This window comes from Aristolochia californica, unplaced genomic scaffold (genome assembly GCF_029961685.1).
Source record: "Aristolochia californica isolate CCGP_79_NKW_82.1479 unplaced genomic scaffold, dmAriCali1.0.hap1 SCAF_4, whole genome shotgun sequence".
Classification (NCBI taxonomy): domain Eukaryota; kingdom Viridiplantae; phylum Streptophyta; class Magnoliopsida; order Piperales; family Aristolochiaceae; genus Aristolochia; species Aristolochia californica.
The window spans coordinates 44186924-44209228 of record NW_027182103.1 but is presented as its reverse complement, the minus strand read 5'-3'; the positions used below and the strand labels follow the sequence as shown (position 1 = coordinate 44209228).

General features: G+C 39.9%; 4 protein-coding genes and 1 non-coding gene across 6 annotated transcripts; 1 reads left to right on the top strand and 4 right to left on the bottom strand.

The window, feature by feature from the left end:
• The first annotated feature begins 884 nt into the window (after positions 1-884).
• LOC137961883 (ras-related protein RIC2) lies at positions 885-7055 on the top strand. The gene is made up of 2 exons (XM_068808497.1): positions 885-1358; positions 6115-7055. Exons 1-2 carry the CDS (start codon positions 1138-1140, stop codon positions 6548-6550), a joined length of 657 nt encoding a protein of 218 aa, XP_068664598.1. The 5' UTR covers positions 885-1137; the 3' UTR covers positions 6551-7055.
• A 1201-nt stretch (positions 7056-8256) lies between these two features.
• LOC137963642 (probable WRKY transcription factor 65) lies at positions 8257-10173 on the bottom strand. Of its 2 annotated transcripts, none has more exons than XM_068810794.1 (3): positions 9849-10173; positions 9589-9735; positions 8257-9152 (listed from the first exon to the last, which is right to left on the bottom strand). In XM_068810794.1, the coding sequence occupies exons 1-3, from the start codon at positions 9989-9991 to the stop codon at positions 8606-8608; spliced, it is 837 nt and encodes a 278-aa protein (XP_068666895.1). In that variant the 5' UTR covers positions 9992-10173; the 3' UTR covers positions 8257-8605. The 2 variants fall into 2 exon arrangements, with proteins under 2 accessions (XP_068666895.1, XP_068666896.1); XM_068810795.1 differs by having other exon boundaries at positions 9589-9732.
• A 2443-nt stretch (positions 10174-12616) lies between these two features.
• Positions 12617-12688, bottom strand: TRNAP-UGG (transfer RNA proline (anticodon UGG)). Its single transcript has one exon. It is a non-coding gene; the product is annotated as a tRNA-Pro (tRNA).
• Positions 12689-13341: 653 nt separating this feature from the next.
• Positions 13342-15045, bottom strand: LOC137963989 (uncharacterized). The gene is made up of 3 exons (XM_068811242.1): positions 14407-15045; positions 14193-14294; positions 13342-13850 (listed from the first exon to the last, which is right to left on the bottom strand). Exons 1-3 carry the CDS (start codon positions 14488-14490, stop codon positions 13581-13583), a joined length of 456 nt encoding a protein of 151 aa, XP_068667343.1. The 5' UTR covers positions 14491-15045; the 3' UTR covers positions 13342-13580.
• A 1720-nt stretch (positions 15046-16765) lies between these two features.
• On the bottom strand, positions 16766-17985 carry LOC137963667 (ribonuclease 1-like). The gene is made up of 4 exons (XM_068810826.1): positions 17878-17985; positions 17601-17756; positions 17317-17509; positions 16766-17234 (listed from the first exon to the last, which is right to left on the bottom strand). The coding sequence occupies exons 1-4, from the start codon at positions 17983-17985 to the stop codon at positions 16945-16947; spliced, it is 747 nt and encodes a 248-aa protein (XP_068666927.1). The 3' UTR covers positions 16766-16944.
• Positions 17986-22305: the final 4320 nt, after the last annotated feature.

The window sequence follows — 22305 nt, the reverse complement described above, 5'->3', positions numbered from 1 at the left end:
GGCAAATCCTCCACAAACAAATAAGACGAATCCTCTTTTTACGAGTAGTTGATTGTCAGGTAGAAACTCAAAGCTCCATGAATGATGACTGAGAAGATTAAGTAATAGGAGTCGGCCTTGAATCCTCTCGCCAGACAGCAGTGGGATGTCTTGCTATGTGTCTTCTTCCGGGTGAGATGGGGCCTGAGCCATGCAAAGGAGCTAGCTCTTGAGTGGTGGGTGCGGCACAAACAGCCATTCTATCCATATTTTGACTCTTATAATTGGTCCAGTTTTCTGTTGGCTAACGCTTGCTTTGGACATGACAACACCCCTATTATGACGAGTCTTAACTCTGCTGGCCAAACCATCGAATACATTGGAGCCTTTGCCAGTTTTTCCATCTTTAATAGAAGATTCCGTCACAGCCAGGTTTGGCCAAAAGTGACCACTTCGACTATGGGTAATTTCTAAGCATATTCGTCCAACATGTGGGGTTTTAGAAGTAGTCCCAATAATTAACCACCAAATCTAGTCACCAATCGACGAAACTCGATTTCAGTTAGTGAGAGGAAAGGGAAGAGGAAGACCCAGCATTCCCTACTATTATCTCCTCTCGTCTCGTGGAAAGAGGAGATGTGAGGAGGGGGTTGTGACAACGCTCAAAAACGGAAGGTAGCAACGATGGATGATGGCGAGACCATCCGTAGCAACGACTACGTTCCCATTTTAATCCAAGTTATGTCCGAAACTCGACATGCCCTTGTCTTCATACTGTTAGGCCTCCGCGGCTCCTCCAACGGATTGAAATGACTAAACAGTCCTATACTTCAATTCACCCTTTATCCACGCCAATCAACTGCACGTACCCACTGTTTTCTGTGGTCATTTTGTCATTTCCTTCGGTCACTGTCGACCTCCAGTGTCACCTCCAAAAAGACCGCCTCTTTACCTTCGCCGTTGGAATCCAGCCAAGCCGACAGAAATCTCAAATTTTCGGCTGCAAAAAGAAGCAGAGGGAAGCGGAGAGTGAGCTCTTAAAAGAACAAAAGGAAAAAAATTGGACTCTGATTATTGGAAAGAATAACGAAAGGGGCGTTTCTTCTTCTTGGATTTTTCTTCTTTCTTCTTCTTGTTGTTGTCTCAAAAAGGAAATAGATGGCTGCTTATAGAGCTGAGGACGACTACGACTATCTGTTCAAGGTGGTTTTGATCGGCGATTCCGGCGTCGGAAAGTCTAATTTGCTTTCTAGGTTCACCAGGAACGAGTTCAGTCTCGAGTCCAAATCTACGATCGGAGTGGAGTTCGCTACCAGGAGCTTGAACGTTGATGGAAAGGTTATCAAAGCTCAGATTTGGGACACGGCTGGCCAAGAGAGGTATCTTTCAGAGTTTGTCTCCAGCTTTAAGTGTCTGATCTTGCTTCTTTTCAACCGTTACTGCCATTTATAGGAGGTGAGCAACCTTAGAAAGATGAATTTGCCTTTTTTTACTTTTTTAAGATTGGCGGGATAGGATATAAAGATCCATTTGGGATTTCAAGATCTGAAGTTGCTTCTTTGCGTGGTCTTAAGTGTAGTGCATATGGCTGAACTCGGGGGGTTTCTTGGCAAATAAGACCAGATCTATGGCTAACTAATTTTTTTATGGTGATACTTTCTAGTGCATCTTCCTTCTTTTTGTCATGGTTATTTTCTTTCCCCGTAGTTGTACGTCACAGCTTGTTGCCTAGCTCCTACCATGTATATGTTGTGTTTCAACGTTATTACGTATGCAACACTACATTTACTATTAGTTAGGGTTTCGTTAAGAATAAGAGACAAAAAGCTCATGAAATTCTGCACTTTATACGAGAGCAAGTAGTTCTCCTTCTCTGTAAGAACGCCAGGTTTGGAGCAGTGTGAGTTGTTTGTTTCATTAATAGATTGAGAACATGCATTACCTATGTGCGGCTTACCCTTAAAGTTGGTCAGGGTTTCTGTTATATTTACAAGGATCATTTGGTGCAAGAAGTTACTAGAGTAATTGATATTCATAAGTTACCAACTATTTTTTCTGTGTTGGAAACTTAGTGAAGCAGACTTGATGATGGGGGAGGGTGGAAGTTGAGGTGGACATAGATGCAGTTTCCTCCTCAGCCACATTCTGGAGAATCTGAATTACCTGTAAAGTTGGTCAGGGTTCATATTATGTTATCAAGAATCACTAGGGATCTCTTGGTGCAAGAAGTTAATAAAGTAACTTGATATCCATAACTTACCAACTATTTTGTGTGCTGAAAACTTAGTGGAGCATTTTTTTATGGTGGGGAGGATGGAGGTGGAGGTAGATGCTGTTTCTTCCTCAATGCCACATTCTGGAGAATTCGAATTTCCCTTATAGTTGGTCAGGGTTCATCTTTTATTTACAAGATTCAGTTGGGATCGCTTGGTGCAAGTAGTTAATAAAATAATCCGAGATCCATGAAAAAGCAACTATGTGTGCTGAAAACTTAGTGGAGCATTTTGATGATGGGGAGGGTGGAAGTGGAGGTAGATGCAGTTTCTTCCTCAATGCCACATTCCGGAGAATCTGAATTATCCTTATAGTTGGTCAGGTTTCATGTTATATTTGCAAGAGTAACTTGGGATCTCTTGGTGTAAGAAGTTAATAAAGTAATCTGTTATGCATAAATTAGCAACTGTGTGATGGAAAGTTAGTGGAGCAGTGTTGATGATGGGGAGGGTGGAGGTGGAGGTAGATGCATTTCCTCCTCAATGCTACATTCCGGAGAATCTGAATTACTATTAGTTAGTGCAGTTTTCTCCTCAATGCCACATTCTGGTTGTCACTGTTGATCTCCATTTTCCTTGGTAGAGAATATTTGCAGTTGCTCGCAGCTTGTGGATTTGAAAGTCAATTGTATTTATGTGGGTATTGTAAGGCATAGTAACAACACATGATTTTGTAGCTTGACTTGTGCAAGAATGAGTGGACGGTTAGAGGTGTTTAGTTGGGGAGGAATAGCTTCAATTACAAACCATATTCAAAATTTGTCTGTGTAGCTGGCTTTGATTTTGAGAAGCCACTGAAAAGAAAAGGAACAGGATTTCCGCTAAATGAAGATGTGGTCTCATGTGATTTGAAGTCCACCAAGCTCAACACCATAGCTGAGAGCCACTATGGGAGGAGTTCTTTAGATGGTGCTGGTAAAATGAGAGGAAGCCATGGTAGGAGAGTCACAATTATGTAACAACAAACTTTTCTAGGAGAATTGAAGCTGCGAAGTGATTAAATTATCATATGATTAAGAAGCACAGATTTGCCATCCTTTTCTAATGCTTGTTATCTGCCACTAAAATTATGTAATTTTGAATAAGCTTAACAAGTGGCTTTGAGCGTGGTCATCCATCTCTTCCTCAATTTGTATAAATATCTTGTAAAAATTTTTAAACAAATTATTCATGGCTTTATCAGAGAACTTTTCAGAACTTAAATCTGAAGTTGCTGACATCCTGTCTTATGTTTACTTGCTGTTGCTTACAGTAGAAAACTTTGTTAACTTCAAAATAATATTTTCCCATGACTGGAGCAACTGTGGCATTAAAAAATTGCACCTTGAAGAGCATAATTTGATTTTGGATTTGATTAGATATAGCGATTGATATTGATTATCTTTGTCCAAGAATGAAAATCTGGATAAGTTCATAAGTGAAAATAACAGTTTCTGTGGAGTTTATGCATGGCATGATACCCCTTATGTGAGGAAGTATCAGGGAGAGAGTGTTAATTTGGTGATTGCGTTCCCAAAAATTCTTTCAAAAAAATTTGTTCTCTCTATCCTGAATGTGGATTTCCTAGAAAACATTTATTTTCTTGATTATGATATGCTAAAGGTACCCTAATAACATGAGCAGGATTTCTGATACAATTAGAAGCATTAATTTCCTTGATTATGACATGGTTAAAGGGTGCCCCTACATGAGCAGGATTTTTGTAGCCGAAATTTGAGGAAAAAAGAGTTTCTGCTTAAGCCTTGTAAAGTAACATGGATTCTGGGTCATCAGTAGCTCTACTGATGCCTGATATCCTTTCCTCTTAGCTTCTCTTAGCTTCTTAAGGTTAAAGGAGTATACATCTCAAGTGAACTGTCACCTGTATCCCCTCCTGGTCTTCAGAATCACTTGTGGCAGTTCCATCTCTTAGACATTCCTAATTTGGATGTTGTGTTTCTTGTATCATAAGAATCATCAGGTGCAGTGAATATGTTGAAATCCCAGTAGTTGAATTCCTCTACTAGATTTTCTTGGTGTTTAAATAATTAGGGGTAGGCACGGTTTGGGTTGGAGACGAGTTTTGAGAAACCTGGACCTGATCCCAATCCTGACCTCTAAACCCGCCCTTAAAAAACCCGAACAAGGTTGAGAAACCAATCCAGTCTCCACTCTGTTTCTTCTTTACTCGATTCTGTCCCCACTCCATCTCCATATTCCCACCCTCAAAGGCTGACCTCCTTCCCTTTGTCAAAGTCAAAAGTAAAGACATTCAACAATTACAGAACATCATAAAAAATACTATTATTGATTGGTTTGACATGAAAAATCTTAAAAATAAAAAGTCACAACACTTTCACATCTGCGATCACAACAGATGCAAAAATATAATAACAAAGAACTTCACATTGAATAATGTGAAGTTAAAAAAAAAAAAATTTATCAATAAAAAATAAAAGCTGTGACACGACCTTCTAGCCATCCTTTAAATTTTTTTTGAATTTTACTTAAATATGCTTAAGAAAAGTAAAGAGCTTTTATAACTTATATGTCATTTAAATAGTATGTAAAGTTATACAGGGCAGTTCAAAATCCCCTTGTGTTGGGTTGAGGGAAACCCATCCCTGACCCAAAATCTGGTGGGTTTTTTTTCCACCTCGTTTCCCGACCCATGGGCTGAATTGGAAGCCTGTCCCCAGTTTTTTGGGTCGGGTTAGGTTCCAGCAAGCCTGACCTGATACCACATTAGACGTTATATGATCTGTACTTTGGTTCTTTTAAGCTTAGGAGTGGACAAATCAAAGCAGGTTTTCTAGGTTGAGCACCAATTGAGTATGGTATGAAATAATTTAGGTATTCTTTGCTGAACATCAGTTGACTGTTGTTTGTGTAATGTGTAACACTATATTTTCATAAAAGTCTATAACGACTAAGGAATGCTGTTATCTCTGTCATTTAGTCTTTGATTGTCACAATGTATTTGAAAATAAGAAGTAAAAATCTCTTAGCTTGTTTTGTGGACACAAACAATATAAGAGTAGTGCATTTGTTGGGGATGTCTGGATGATTTTTGTTGATGTATACTTAAGGATGGATGCGGTTCTTTTTTTTGTGGTGTGATTACACCATTAGTGGTAGTGAAAGGACAATACATTGGTACTTATTCACAGGATAAAAAAAAAGTAACATTGTATGATCCCACAAATTATAAGTTTTGGGTTTAATAAGTTCTTTCGTTGATAGACCTACAACTTATACGTTAGCTTGTTTTTGTGGGTTGTTGCAGTGTTGTTGTGTAGGCATTTATTTCTTTGATCTGTACCAGGAGAGTAGTGAAATCTCGTGAAAACTTATTTTGAGAAGGTCACCAAGTGCCTTGGTTCAGCTTTTTACAAACTTAGCCATCTTAAAAAAATTATTTGTTTTTATTTATTTAGACTCTTTGTTCTGAATTTGGTCATACATACTACACCCCAAAGGCCGGCAGAGACAAACACAAAACACCTCACAAACAAATCCCTTCAGGTGCATTGAACCAAAGACCAATGTTTCAGACAAAAAAAAAAAAACTTTATGTCATACTTGGGCGCATATATAGAATTTGCTTTAGATAAGAGAGGAGAGGATACTTTTTTTTTTCTTGGGTGGCCATTGAACCAAAGACCAATAATTCAGAAAAAAAAAAGAAAAAAAAAATCTTTATGTCATACTTGGGCACATTTATAGAATTGCTTTAGATATGAGAGGAGAGGAAACTTTTTTTCTTTGTTTTTGTTAAAATAACCAGAACTATAGTTTGGAAAGTTCCAAATGTTTATTCTGAGTATGCATACGTACCTAACATTAGTGTCACCTTTGTTCTTTTTTTTTTTTTTTTTTTCAGATACCGTGCCATAACAAGTGCTTACTATCGAGGAGCTGTTGGTGCCTTACTTGTCTATGATGTTACCCGCCATGTTACATTTGAGAATGTTGAAAGGTGGTTGAAGGAGCTGAGGGACCACACTGACCCTAACATAGTTGTCATGCTCATTGGAAACAAGTCTGATTTACGCCACCTTGTTGCTGTCTCTACTGAAGATGGAAAAGCTTTTGCCGAGAAGGAATCTCTCTACTTCATGGAAACATCTGCTTTGGAAGCTACAAATGTGGATAATGCTTTTGCTGAGGTCTTAACTCAAATTTACCGTATTGTGAGTAAAAAAGCAGTTGAAACAGGGGATGAGGGAGCAGCAGCTGCAGTCCCCAGCAAAGGGGAGCGGATAAATGTGAAAGACGACGTTTCTGCCTTGAAGAAGGTGGGTTGCTGTTCGACCTGAGGATTTTGACATCGAGCCCACTGCATTTCATTTCATGTACACGCAGTGGTTTCCTGTTGAAGGTTTTTCAGTTTGATTGTTGTTTAGAATAGAGAGGAGAGAGGAGGGAAGCTATTCCAACTTTCTATTTTGTTGAACAACAGGAGATCTTTTGAATAGGAACAGGGTTGTTACATTTGTTGGTTTAGTTAGTTCAAATGATGGCTCCAAGTTTCAGAAGAGTCGCTGTATTTGTCTCTGGAAAGTGGACTTTTCAAGGTGAAATCGGTGTGGAAGCTTTGTCAAGTAGATGATGATGTCCCACGCAAACGACAGTTCTCCATATACGTAGTCCAATACTTTTTACCCAGTTGTTTTCAAGGAGATTTTTCTTGATTACATTAGCCTGTGTAAACCGTATCCATTATTATTGTTGGTCGTTACTAGTTCGAAACCTTTTCTTTTCAAGATTGCTTCAACTATTCTACACTTTTGTCTGTATGGGGGAACAAAAATATTTATGACAGAGTAGGTATTTGCTTCTATCAAGTAAAACCTGTTCAGTATTTGTTGTTATCAAGTAAAACTGGTTTTTATAATCCGGTTGCCCACAGCCCCCGCTACAAGGCCCTGCGTAATAAGAAGAAAAAGAATGAGATGAGAGACCAAAAGAGGTTTGGTAACAGGAGATTAGAGGGTAAATGGTAGCGTTTCCGGCTGATCGCAAACGACGTGGTTACTCTCTCTCCCTCCGTTTTTTTCTTTTTTCTTTTTTGGGGACGAGGATTCCGATCGTGTGGGGCTCTAACGAGGGGAATGGAATAATCGTAACAGCATACACCAGTCACTGTTTCCATTGAGCAACAGATTCCCCCTGCACGTATATGATCAGGCATGTCTCAATACGTCAAATTTAGACAAAACTGAGAGAACGGTTGCCACATAATCTATCCGGACGAAGCAGCAGAGAGCCAGATGCTGCACTCGAAAAGTCATTAACCCACCAAAAGATATTCTCCAGGATCTTAAATCTTTTTCCCAGTTGGATTCAGCCTAGATTATGGGCTTTCGAGATAGACTGGTCGTCTAGGAAAGGGAAGAAACCGGGACTAGTTTTAAGTCAAATAACTCTGAAACCGTTTAACTTCTCTGCTACTTCAATTCAATGTATTTTTCCTCCTTGAGAAGCTAAAACAAACCATTTTGGTGGATAACGAAGAACGTAATCAATGATGACGTCTGTGCTTGGCTGATTGCCCCGAATCACATGTCACACATTTGCAAGCTGGTAATTAACATTTCGTCCTGCAATCACAACTTGGACAGCTTGGGTTCTTCCTATTCTATATATACTTATCCTTGCGTGTGTTTGGTTGCCTGAAAAGCCCCGCTCACCTACCCTCCTGTACGCAAACAACCTCTGACTTCAACCCCTTTCCCCCACATGTATCCTCACTATCCCACTACTACGACTTCTTTAATCCATTTTAATGGCTCCTTGATTGGCTGCATCATTTCCTCTCATTCAAAGCCTCGAACACGCACCTTCATAACCATAACTGCATACGATCGTCGTCTCTCTCTCTCTTTTCTGTGTTTTTTTAAACCATATAAAATGGGCTGTGATTGAAATCCTCAAGCAGACTTGTTCATAAGCAAAAGATCTCTTCTTTATTTCTTTCTGCATTCCAGAAACTGAATATGGACTTTCGGTAAATGGTTACGTTAAAAAATAGAAGAAGAGAACATCATGAAGAGGGGAGCCGTCGGGGAGACGGAGGTAGATGCTGATTACAAGGAGATTAAGACACCACTAGGAGATTTTTATTTTTTTTTAAATTAAAGTATCAATGATTTTTATTTTGGACTTTTACACTCGACTCCAACCGGAGAAGAAAAGTTAAAATCCCATCCATTTTGTTTTAGAATTTGTTTTTCCGTTTCATCTCATTGTATCTACCTCATCTATGAAGTCGGATGGGGCACCACGGTCCACGCGGCGCTTTTCTTCCATTTTAATATTCCGCTTTGGGGAGAAGAGACAAACGAGGGCATGCGTGACGTCTCGTGGTCACCTTATCCTGTGCTCCCACACCACGGCGCCGTCCTCAAACTCTCCTTCCCCTCGCACAGCCCTCGTCGGAATACCAACGAACACTCCGGCAGCTCGCCCAGATCCGCGAACAGCGATTCGTCTTCCTCTCCCATCGGGAACATGATCGCCGCCACGTCGGCATCCCCGGAGATGTGGCTTCCGCCGCAGATCGGGCTCTGGAACACGGCCTCTTTCCCAGGGGACGATGAAACGTCGGAGAACCAGGTGAAGTCGTCGGAGATGAGCGTGTCGTCTGTCAGATCGGGGAATTTCTCTTCCGGTTCGATGTCCTTGGAGAAAACCGCCGGTTCCTCTGGCGGGAACTGTGGAGCTGGGCTCGGCGTGCTGGGCGCAGCCGCGAGGGCAGCGGCGGCTGAGGAAGAAGAGGTGGAGTTGTTACGGGAGGTGGGCCAGGGATGGTTGTGCTCGCAAGCGTAGGTTACGACAAGCATTTTGGGGTCCACCCTGCTCCGTTCGACTTGCTTTCTCGCCGGGCAACCTTTGGAGCTGCTGCATCGATAGTATCCCCTGTCGGAGAAATCGAGGAAATCAACTTTCAGGTCAAGTGAAATACTACTGACTAATCGACTGGATTTTTGCTGGATTGAGATTGTTTATCCGGCACCATGGGTCGTTCGAAGAAAGAAGAAGAAGAAGAATCACTAGGAACATATTGTTAGACGAAGAGAGAGAACATGTGTTAGTATTGGACTAACAGGCGATCATACATGATTGCGCAGTGATTGATTTGTGACGGTCTCACAGGAAAAAGAAGGAAAAGAACATCACTGACATCAGTGATTGCGCGTGCATTTCACGGACTGCAGTCTCCTGGCAGTGGAGGGAATTCCCAGTAAATTTGGACCAAGATAGTAAGATACAGTTGAATCGTATCGTTCGGAAAACGGAGAGGGCGAAGCACCGAGAAACTGTGAGAGATCAAACAGGATTCAGGATTGCCTACCTGGGATATGGAGATCCTTTAATGGGCTTCTGTCCATACTTCCTCCAAGCCCACGAGTCAGACGGTGGAGCTCCTTCCCCCTTCAGCCGCGATCCCTCCACTTCCGCGATCGGTACGGACACAACTCTCTTCTGTACGGCCCTCCTGCTGTAAAAAAACCGGTAAAATGATTTCTTCGTATCATCACAAAGCAAATGATTAGCAAATTATTTTCTTTATCTCGGAGGCGACATATAAAGCTGATCCTATCACTCACTAACCTTCTCTTGGGCGAAGAAATGGCGTTCAACTTGCCGTCCGCAACGCCGCCAGAGAATGTCGAGGCGGCGGCCCTATTGCTCTCCGGCGTACTCGCGGGCTCCTCCCGCTCGCCTACAAAAGGGCTACTGAAGCGTCCGTCCATCCGATTTAATCGAAAGAGAATCAGACTGTTCCGTCTGGTACGTCGTCCAAAACCTCAAGTACTTCTCTAAAAAAGACTCCTACTTATCCTGTGAGAGAGGGGAAGAAGCTGCAGGAGAAGATGGGGGTGAATTGGAATGAGGAGAAGCGAAGGACCAAGACATAGCCGGCTTTTAATATCGGCCGTCATGATGACAGATGGGCAGTTTTATAGTTTATGAGGGACGTGCGATCAAATATCCAAACTAAATATTGCCAACTGAAGGCGACTCTTTTGTTTTAGATATTCAGACAAAATGGAAGGGAGGCCACATGAGGACCCCCCTCTCCCACCCTTTCACCGGAAACTTGAAATCTTCCTTTTTCTTAAGTCCACACTGTATCGCCACCCTCCTAATTTACTTTCCCTTCCAAGCCCTTCAAATTTCCTCCGTTCAACATCTCAACAGCTCCTTCGACTTTTCCCCAGATGCAGTCGCACGTTTTCCTTTTTCTATTCGCGTATATTCATTGGAATCCGGTGTACATAAACAACTTTACCTGCACGTGGGCCAACTCACCCGGTCCCGAAATTGATCCCGATTCACTGCTTCAAATTAAAATGATCAGTGGATCGACCCTTAGGGCCAACGTGCTAATTATCCATCATTTCTAACACTTTCGAGTTTCCACTTGTTACGCGCAATGGGGATTGAGGACCCAGTTGGTCTAAACTCGAAAGCCGACTCTTCTCTTCGTGTTTAATACTGGCGTAGTTTTTCCCCGGGCTGTTAGAAGCGAGAAGACGTGTTGTTGCTGCAGTTTTTCTTTTCTCAGGGAGGAAATTGGTGGCTGAGAAAGTTTACGGTGGCTGTAGAAGTCAGGAAACGGCTGAAGGGAGGAGGGCTTCCAATTTTTATGAGGACGATGTCTTGCACAGAAAACTACGTAAGCCATTTCTGTGCTGGCACTGTGATTAAAGATTACTGTGTGAGGAATAAAATATCATCCATGGGTGTGAAGCGACCGGTTCCTGCTCCGCTTCAGATGGGATGGACGTTTGTTGCATCCTTATGCATCGTATGATGGAGGTGATGACGGTGTGATGTTAATCGCCTCCAAATTGTTTAATTTCCTCAGCCTTGACTTTCCCCAGCATCTTTAATGCATGAAACTTTCTCTCTCCCTCCTCATCGATGTCTCCATTGTCAAACCTCCCCGAATGGAAACTTCTTCAAGCTATCCTTCATCCAGTAGTCTCTCAGTGCGGATTTATCAATTTTCGTTTAGTATATTAACTCAATCTTTCTGAACAGTTCTTTCAACATAGCACACAGATAAGACAACAAACTTCCTTCCTAGTTTGGTTCGTAGATTCCATCCATCATACTTCTCATACTCTGAGTTCCTTTTTCTTCCGTCTGTTTCTTGTCAGATGAGTTAATCACCCCCCCTTTTCCTTCTTCTGCTTCTATAGTTTTTACACAATAAAAATAGCTTTTCTATGTTATCTTTCGAGACTTTGGATTCAGATAATTAAACCCAAGATAATGTGATCGAGATATCACGCGGCCTTTTTAACTGAACGAACACATTTAGTCGTAGAGTTAAAAGAAAAATCAATTGTTTCATCACCAGATCGGCTAACGGAGGCGTTAAATAATTCAGGACGGTCAAGGTGAGAGCGACACCTTTTATAGACTTCTTTCTGGCATTTGGTTTCTTCTTTATTGGTTTTCTCGGTCCCACTTGATGATTATCTCTTCGGTTGCTTGCTATGGACTGTTCTCTGTTTCTTTTTGAAAATATGAGCACGACTAGAGCAGTTTTTTTGGCCTGTTTGTCACGATTTGGCTTCGACCATTACGATGGATGGTGGCTCTTGTAATTGTTGAATGGGTGGAGATTTCCCCAGTCCTGTTTTGTGTTGGTGGTGGCGGGTCACCGAAAATGGCTATTCACTGTGTATTTAATTGAAAACTGAGCAGAATGACCATTCCATGGCTTCTACTTGTCTGGGTTTCGGCTCTTCACTTTCACCCTCTCGAAATGATGATGAAAGCAAGACAGACACTTTCGGGCTCCTGATCATTTCAAATCTGAAATTTGAACAGTATTGATTCCCTATCTTAGTGAGAAAAAAAAAAAAAAAAATCAGTCTTCTGATGCAAATGAAAAGTTGTTCTTGTCATGTCTGGAAGAGAATAAGTGTTTGCATCCAAATGCCCATTTCACAATCTTGCATTTTATAAATTCTAATTCTACGCCTTTTCAGTGGGATTCTCATGAATGAACAAGACATTTAGTAATAACCCAATGTCAACTGTAGGCAAGCATGATTGAAATATTCTTAATATCGAACTCGAATCGGACGATGAGATCTGTCAATAATTTAACTAAAATATATTTATAAACTTCTTATAGTAATCCATGAAGAAGTTCTACAAATCAAGATTGAAAACAAAAAAAAATAGGATGAGTGACGAGAATGAATGTCCACACTGAAGAATTAGAATCAATCAATTACTAAAGACTTTATAGTAAACCATTAAAACCAGCCCTTACAGAAAAATCTCATAAAAACTTTAATGTAATATAAGAGTATAGATGAGTATAGATCGATATCAACCAAAACCTAAAACATCAAGGGGCATTCCGAGAATTGAACTCGGGACCTCTCGCACCCAAAGCGAGAATCATACCACTAGACCAAATGCCCTCCCATACATATTCCTGATAGGAAATTAACACACTAATCTCATAGTAATCAACGAGGAGTGTTGAAATAATTTCCGTTCCAGACTGCATAAATAATCGTTGTTGGATCATATTACAGTATCTTTCGTCACAGTTCACTCAGTATTTCAGAAAGAGAATGGAACGAGCTTCACTGTCAGACTCACAAGGGGCTCCAAATGGTTTGTTGTTCTTTCAAAAATTGGAAGTTCCGAGAACTGAATTCGGGACCTCTCGCACCCAAAAAGCGATGCCCTTGATATTTTTCTTAAGATTTAATTATCGATTCAGCAAATCACTGAACATTTATAAAGATTTTAAGCAAGTGGCTGCATTTGTTTTTCCATTACGAAAGATAAGTCACTGGCTTAGGAAGAGTATGCTCAAGTTGCAATCCTTCATTTATTGTTGATCGAAGCGTGGAGCGCTTCAGAAAGAAGATGTCAATAGGCTACACGGCGTGGGCATTACACCAGTTTTTTTTTATAATTTAATAAGTTTCAAAATGTTTCTTTATTGTTCGGACCTCTGAGATTCAAACTGTTCGCTCATGAGAGATATGCAGTTGAACTTCTTATCTTATCCTTCATTAAATGTGCAAAAGATGATGAGAAAACGCACATGAATTCGGCCATGTGAGCAAGGAAATTTTGCAGACCAACTTGGTTAAAAGATTCAGATTCAACTCCATTTATTATTTTAATGGCCACTCCATGAATTAGATCTGGCCTACTCTTATGACCTATCCATAGTAAGTATCATATGGATGAGTCCAGTTGCAGATGCTGAAGATCCATTGACGTTGGATGGGTAGTCAGTGAAAGAACTTGGCAGCAGAAATTGAAGTCTATTTTTCTTCGTCATATCTCTGTTCATTAGATTCTTAAGCTTCCAATATCATATTTCGCCTCCTTTTTTTGCAATTCCTGGAGAAGAGCTTGCTTAAGACTAGATGCATCCAGGCTTCTGTCCTGGGCTTCGCAGATAGCTTCCATGAAAAATGAATTGCTGCATGAAACACTGGCTCGAATAACATTGAGACCCACTGCTTCAAATGCTCCCAAAATTGTAACCAGCAATTCTCGTCCCTTCTCACATGAAACCCGAACCAGAAAGCCCAGCTCGACACTCTCTATGGTCACCTCCTGAGAACAATAGCAGCAGATGATGAGTAAGAAAGCGCTCTGACATTATTATTTTAGATTGCTCTTGGTTGAGCATTCATTCAAGACAATCAGTCTATTCATGATTACGGATTTTCTTGAGCCCACATGACTGTGCGATCATTCAGTAACTGATCTGGTGGGTCATCCAGATTGGGTTCTCTCCCTTTCAGGTATTCCAAGAACATTTTCTTAAACAATGAGGTAGGTACAGTCATCTGTAGCCATAGAGAACTTTGAAGAAAATGCGGCTATATTGGAGGGATCAGAGGCAAGAAGAGACGCAGAGTGTGAGAGAAAGAGAGAAAGAGAGAGCATACGCACTTGGCGGCTCAGGCATTTGATGTTTTCATTCGTTGCCTCCATTTTCAATTTCAGCTCCTTGATATAATTGAGAGCGTTCATAATAACTGAGTTTCTTCTCAACTGGACGAACACAAAGCAAACAATTGAAAGCTGCGTGGATATTGCATTATATATAGAAGGAAACCAACACGCAGAAAAGTAATCAAACTGAGCTGCTCCATGAAAGGATTACCGATTTTGAGCTGGTAATGGATCTAAGGACTTGAAAGTTCCGGCACAAGACCACTCCTCTTCGCACTCGCCTCACCGTCCTCATCTCCTCTGGAAACAGAAAGAGGTCGTCGGCCGTTTATAATTCACGAGTAGAACTTTCATGCGCTGCACTGGATCCACTCCTCCTTTATATTCACGCTCTGCACTGGAAGCCCTCAGCTAACAAAAAAAAAGTATCTCTACACTGCCATTCCTTTTGCAGTATCCTTGTGTTCAGATCGCGACATTCTGTCTGAAAGATATAATTCATTTACATTTGTTTTTGGCCGGTCGACTAGGAGGACAAAACCCAGACCGCAGATGGGAAGAAAAAGGTATGAAGGGAATCTAGGGCATGGGAGGGCGCAGCAAGGATTAAACCAGAAAGAAACGGTTGGCTATCGACCAGTCAATTCACTCGTCCTTCAAGTCTACAGGGGTAGGATTTGAGAAGTTGCCAGTTGCTCGCTTCCGAGTTTTGGTGTTTTGTGCTGTGGCCTCATTCTCATTTTATCTAGTCGCGGAGGAGCACTGCCTCCTGACCTTTCCTGTTTACTTTTTGCTTGATTAGTCATTGTTAGAGAACCCAGAAGGCTCATCTTTTCATTTGACCTCTTTGTCTCCTTCTTCGACCTGCTTGCATTCTTCCTTTCGTCAAAGGAATCCTATTCAAATGATCTCACAACAATCTACCAGCAAACAAGGGTCATGTTGGGTTCAGGAAATTGGATTTTTGATTGAAAAGCGAGTGTCACTAACTGCTTCTGTTCTAGGCCCTAGTAAGCCTTCTTTGTTGCCAGTCCTGCCGGAGATATAAAATACTGTCAGTGGGTTAATGCTTTGTAGAATTTTTTTCCCGGATTTTGCTCTGTAAAAACGAAAAAGACAACTACGGGGGCTATTTATCCAGGGAGAGTGGGTACAGCAGCAGTTTTGGATATGTCCGATATGTCTAAGTTTCAGAGTTTTGAACTGAATATAGATCTATAAAACACTTACCTTCAGTGGTCGGATCAACCAATCAGAATGGTAGTGGTAATATAGAGTTCATCGTCTACAATCTCCACTTTCCTGTCTTTGGTCATGGTCCCATAAAGTTGAGGCCATGGCCTTGAAGCTCACATGCAACATGGCAAATGGTTCAGTACTTGTTCATTTCTAGATTGCCTGTCTTGGAGATTATTAGTGTCCTATTGTGACGAAGGCAGCTAAGGTTCATAAAACGCAGAGAAGAAATTAAAAAAAAAAACCATTTCCAACTCACCAAATTAAAATGCTACTGCTCGTCCAAGCAAACCCTAACTATCACCATTCATAAAACAACTCATAATGTAGGTGAATGGAGCGGCAATTCTCCTTTGGCAGGTAGAGTTCACGCCCGAATTGGCACTTTTGATGCCCCGAATCCTCCTGCCAAGAGGAGAATTACTCTGTGATTCACCTCCCGCACCTGATCAGGTCCACACTGATGAAGCAGGAGCTAATAGCCCCATATATAACTGAATGCGCAGAGCATGTTCACCACATCCCTTGTAAAAATGTCGACATATTTTGCTTTTCTTTCTTATCCCATTTGGGGAGAAAGATGATTCTGTAGAAATAAAAGCATAAAGCATAAAGTGACCTTGATGCCACATGTCTATGTTACAATGCATGAAATGTCAAACCTAGCTCACCCGACAATGTTATTAGATAGAAAATTTTAGTATATTACCAAATTGTTTTAAAATAATAACATAAGTAGCCAACTTTTAAACTTAATCGCACAAATACCTAACTTTGACCCGTCTACTGCACATGTGTACAGTCAAAGGTGATATATAAGCTTTGATAACTTATGTGGCACCACATCGTAACGCCATATAAACACCTCAAAAGTCTTACGCAAAGTCACCCTCCACAGCATAAGGAGGCCACGTCACCCACATGAAACCACATGATCATGCCACATCATCGAATAAATATTTATAAATTTTTTTTTATTTTTTTAATGTTTTAAAATTTAAATATTTAAATATTTGAAAAAAATATTTAATTTAATTTTTTTATGTTTTGAAAATATTTTAAATATTTTTAAAATATATTTTTAAAAATAAATATTTTAGATATATTTGTTATGATTAAAATTAATTTTAAAAAACATATTATTATTTTTAAATCAAGTTTAATCTCAAGGAAGGTGAGAGCGTATCAATTTATACAGGTTGCTACTCATTATGGAGGTGGCTGTAGCCGCTTGCTTATGTAATTGTAGTCTGATTGGTATCAAGGTAACTACTAGTCGATGTCATGGTCATGTATGGACGTAGGCTTGATGTAAAGGCGGACAACACGTGGGATCGAATATAACAACCTCATTTGTTTAATATTTATTAGCATTTATTTCCATTACATATCGCCTGCTCTTACCCATCTCCACTCTCTAAGATTCTGCAGAGTCTTCAAACGCTATGGGCAAAGCCATCGGATCAAAGAAAAACAGACACGTAGGCAGTCCAAAAGGGCAAAGAGAGCGAGATTATGCATCGAGGATCCGCATCCGGATGGGGTTGACGGTGGTCATGTTCTGGAGCATATCGTAGGTGAAGGAGCCGAGGACGACGCGCTCATCGCAAGCATTTTTTGGAAGGACGGGGCAAGGAATAATGGCGTTGGCATTTTTGTCGACGCACATATGAACCTCGTAAACTATGGATTCACCCCATGCGTTGTGGCCGCATTTGATCGCCGTATTCGCTCCGATCCCGCTGCTTACCACATCGAGCACCGTATTGAAACTGTAGTCCATGTAGTCCGTGGAGATAATGCCTGCATCAAAATGCACTCAACAAAATCAGATTTCGATTATCAATGGCCGTAGCAAGACAGGAGACGAGGAGTGTGTGCTTACCCTGCTTTCCTAGTATGGAGAGGAGGTCGACCTTGGACCTGAGATTTAATGCTCTTTGGAAATAGTCGTGTTGACTCAGGCCAGAGCAAACACCGTTGTTCTTCCACACGCTTTTCCACAGGAAGCGGCCTTCGCTTCTCGGGCACCTGATGTTGGACCAGTAGCTGTTCAAGTCGTCTTTCATGTCATCAATCTGCCACAATTACACCAATCAGATTTCAGAACTAGAGATTAGGTTGGTCAGGAAAGAGTTTGACATTCTAGTTGTGTAACAAAAGGTGAACCTGGTTGGCATTGAAGGGGATCTTCTGGCACTTGGAGAGGATGGTGCCGTCACTGGAAGCGGGATACAAGCCCTTGATGAAAAAGTCGAGAACGGGCTGGCCGGACTTGGGCAAGCAGCAGCCTGAACTAGCTTGTTTGCAATATGATCCAGGCCACTGCGGTCAAATTCACGTCGCAGTACGAAATTAGTATTGTTACCGTTGTCAATAACGTAGAAAATATTGCAGAATCAACGAACGCTAAAACGAAGAGAGGAAGGGATTAGAGAATAATTACCATGAGGACAAGATACATGAAATCAACATCTTTGGCGGCAATGGTTGCGACTGAGTGGGAACAGAGGACAAAGAAGACGAAAAGACCAGCTGAGAGGTGAGTAGCCATCTCTTTTTTCTTTGATGGAGGACGATGGACAGCCAGCACATATATAGAGGAAAGAGTAACCCGATCTGCGGAAGCTCGTGGGAATGATTTAAAAGATGGATAAGAATCACGTGGGATAATAGAAATTTTTCATTTTTTTTTACTCATTTTGTTGTTGTGACTCTGGATTGAATAACTTGAAAATAAACCAATCTGTCTGAAGGTAGAGATTTGTGGAGAAATAGACTTTTACAGTGAGAAAAGGAAATCACCCAAGATCTTTCTGTGGACGTCAATCAAGAGTCATATTTCAACCCTCCCAAGTCCTAAGGGTCTAAACGATTACTAGAGAGATAAAAGAAGGTCCAGTTTTGAAAGTGAAGAGCAGTCACTGAAAAGATAAGAAGGTCCTTATCTTTACAGCATTAATTAAAGATTAAATATTATATTAAATTTAAGTATGATTAGATTAAATATTTAATTACAATCAATTATAACGAAAATAAAATTTTAATGTAGTATTATATTTTAGTTACTACTATAATATAAAATTATAACTCAAAATAAATAAAATTAATAGTAATATGCACTAAAATTTAGGCTTAATTATATGTTAAATAAATTTTAATTATAAATAAAATATATTTTTTCAATATTAACTTATAATGTAGGAAGTTGTACCTCATACTCTCACATGATTGTTCTTGATCATATTGTGTTCAATTTTTTTATTTCCTATATTTTTAGATTAATATGTTAAATTTAAAACTCAAGCTCATAACTAATATTAAACTAATATTAATACTATACTAAATTTATTTTAAATTAATGCTTTGTCTTATAATGGAATAAATTATATAATCCAAAAACTACTCCAAGCAATATTTATAGTAAGTATTCATTTTGGTATTATAATAGATTTATGGTAAACTTCAGTTGTTACTTATTTCTAATTATCTTTTTCAAACAACTCATACTCTAAGTCTTCCCATAAAATAGAAGTCAAGCTATTAATTTATGGGCGATGCTATCTTCGTTTTGATTTAATAACTCCGATGGTGAAATTGGGGACGAAAAGAGGAGAAACAAAGAAAGAGGAGATTAGAGAGGAAGAAGAGAAAGATCAGGAAGGGAAGACATTAGAAGGAGAATTTTAATTCATCATTAATATGTTTCACTAATCCGATTACAATCAATTAATAAAGGACAAACATAAATTCAAAATTCAAAATTCAAAAAGAGATAAACCACCAATTGATAAATCTCGTAAAATCAAGAGGAAAAAAGTAAAATAAAATAAATTAAATTAATTAAAAACATATGGAATCACCCAACCACAATGTGGTGGGTCCTGGTGGGACTCGATGCCTTTGAGTGTAAACTCAGGTGACTAGTGGCATACTGGTGTCCCCACCAACTATCCTGGGGTAGGCAAATCTTGACCTCATCCAGTGTAGCTCCAAGAGGCTCTGATAATACTCGAAAAAATCTAGATCCAACTGTTGGCGTGTCTCGTGAGAAATTTTAGTATTGTCTGAATCTAGACACCATCGTTCAGTATACACCTTACAAAAGTTGGGGCAAGAAGCGTAGTCATCTTTGATCTTATCAAAACTAGTAACTTTCACACTCACATCAAACAATAAGTTAATCCTACGCTTGAGGACATCTACCACTTTATTCACACTCCTGGATTGGTGTTTCAAGACAAAAGAGTATGCTTTTAGGTACTCAACCCATTGCCCATGCCTTGAATTAAGTTTCTTTTGAGAATTGAAATATCAAAGGGCCTCGTGATTGGAGTACAAGAAAAATTCTTGCGGAAGGAGATAGTGACGTCAATAACATAAAACTTGTAGAAGCGCATATAATTCCTTATCATAGGACGAATACTTTTGTTTGGCGTCGTTAAGTTTTTCACTAAAATACATGATTGGATGTCACTCTTGACTCAGTACTCCACCTATTTTGATATTTGATGCATCACATTCGACTTCGAAAACCTTATAAAATTAGATAATCTCATAACAAACACCTCTTTTATACGTTTCATAATTTTATGGAAAGCATGAGAGACTGCTTTCAACCATGAGAACTCTCCTTTCTTCATGCAATCTATGATTGGAACTATGATAGAACTAAATCATCTGACAAATCACCGATAAAAAGTTGCTAAACCATGAAAACTATGAACCTCATGAATGGTAGAAGGTTTATGCCACTCAACAATTGTTTTAAGTTTCTGGGGATCGGTAGTGACACTAGCAATAGTACTATGAAGCCCAAAAAAACCACTTGAACAGTCATAAATAAACATTTATAGAGATTGACATAAATCTTTTTTTTTTTTGGAGTTTGTGGCACACTAGGTGGAGCTAGTCAAGGTGTTGGTATTTGGTATGGCTATATATGAGGATGTCATTAAAGTAGACCACCATGAACTTGCTAAGAAATGGTTGAAGCACTAGTGTCATCATGAACATAAAAATGCTAGATGCATTTGACTATCCAAACGGCATAACTATCTATTAATACAACCCATCTTTTGTCTTAAAGACTGCCTTCTATTCGTCTCCCAGGTAGACCCGAATCTGGTGGTAATTAGTTTTAAGGTCTATATTTGAAAATATAGTGACACCCATCAACGTTTCTATCATATCATCCAGTCATGAAATTAGGAACCGATACTTCACGATGATTTTGTTAATGACCCTACTATCCACACACATTCGCCAAGTATCATCGAGTAAGGTCAATAATGCGTAAGGACTTAAACTCTCCCTGATGAATTCCTTCCAGAAGAGTTCATTCACCTACCACAGTAATTCTCCATGTTCAGCAGGATTCATTCAATAATGTGGTAAATTTGGTAGTGTGACTTCTGGCACCAAAGCTATGGTATGCTCGATGTCATGCATAGGTAATAGTGTATTTGGAAGCTCTTTGGCAAAGAAATCCTGGAATTCTCATAAGAAGGACTCAACTTTAGGTTGGGGGTCACCTGAGGATTTCACGGGCACCTCCCAAGCTACCACTGCAAAAATCGCAAACTCATGCAATTTTTCAAGTTCCAAATCTTTGGGATTGTTGAAATGCAAGATTTTCTTTTGGGAGCTTTATTCTGTTTTACACTACGGAACAGGTTTTGGCGGATGGTCTTTCCGTTAAACAAGAATGAGCAAATATTTCAACGCCCATAAATGGAAACATCTTGGTCATATAACTAGGGTTTGTCCAAGCTGATGTGATGCACATCCATGGTAATTACATCACACCAGATATCTTCATTGTATTCAAGGAATTGAATGGGAACCAGACACCTACGCTCGACTAAAATAGATGTGTCATCGATCCACAAAACTCGATAGGGTCTGGGACGTGGAACTGTCTTGCAACAGTGCGGGATGAAATGATATTGATGTAACAGTCGCCATCAATGATTACCTTGCAACCTTGATTTCTATACTTGATGTAAGTGTGAGAGAGAGTCTGACGGCAATCATCAAACTCCTTGAAATGAGTGAACACACATCGGACAACATTTGGCCTCTTGATGGGAGTGTGATCAGCCCAAACACAATTCACAATGGTTGTGTTTTCTTCACCTGTCTCATATATGAGATCAAAAGTTGGTGGGATCAATCTTGTACTTCACATTTTCTTTGTCTTCCTATGGATATTCTGGATACTTGATAAAAAGGGCTCGAGTGCTACAATTGGACACGATGTGTCCAAATCCTCGACACTTATGACATTGAATCCTTAAATTGAAGTTTTGACAATTATTTTCATGCCCCTAATGGAGGGGTGTCTAGATTGCACTCAATCTCTAGGGGGGACTCCTAAAATTGATTTTCCTAAGACTTGAAAACTGGTGATGGAAGACCAAAAAGGCATTGTACAGATGTCTGACCCTCGTGTGGGTGAAAAATTGAAGGCTAACTCGTAATTATGTGCAAAATTATAAGCATCCTCCATGGTGGTGACACCTTGAAGCATCATCTCTCGTCTAAGGTCATCATTTAGGCCCTTTTAAAACTTGCTTAAAGTGATAACCTCATTTTCCATAATAGAACACAACATTTGAAACACATCAAATTGAGCAATGTACTCAGTGACTGATTTATTCCCTTACCTAAGATTGTGCCACTGATCTAGAAGGGTGCTTCTATAGGAAGTGGGAAGATATTTTGTCTAGAGCTAGAGTTTCATTTCCTCCCAATGAGTAATAGGACGCTCGTGTCTTCTCGCAATATCTCTTTCAATGTTTTCCTAGAAAAGTTAAGCGGTGTCTATCAATTTCATTTTCGTGAACCAGACTTTTCTATCCTCAAATAGATT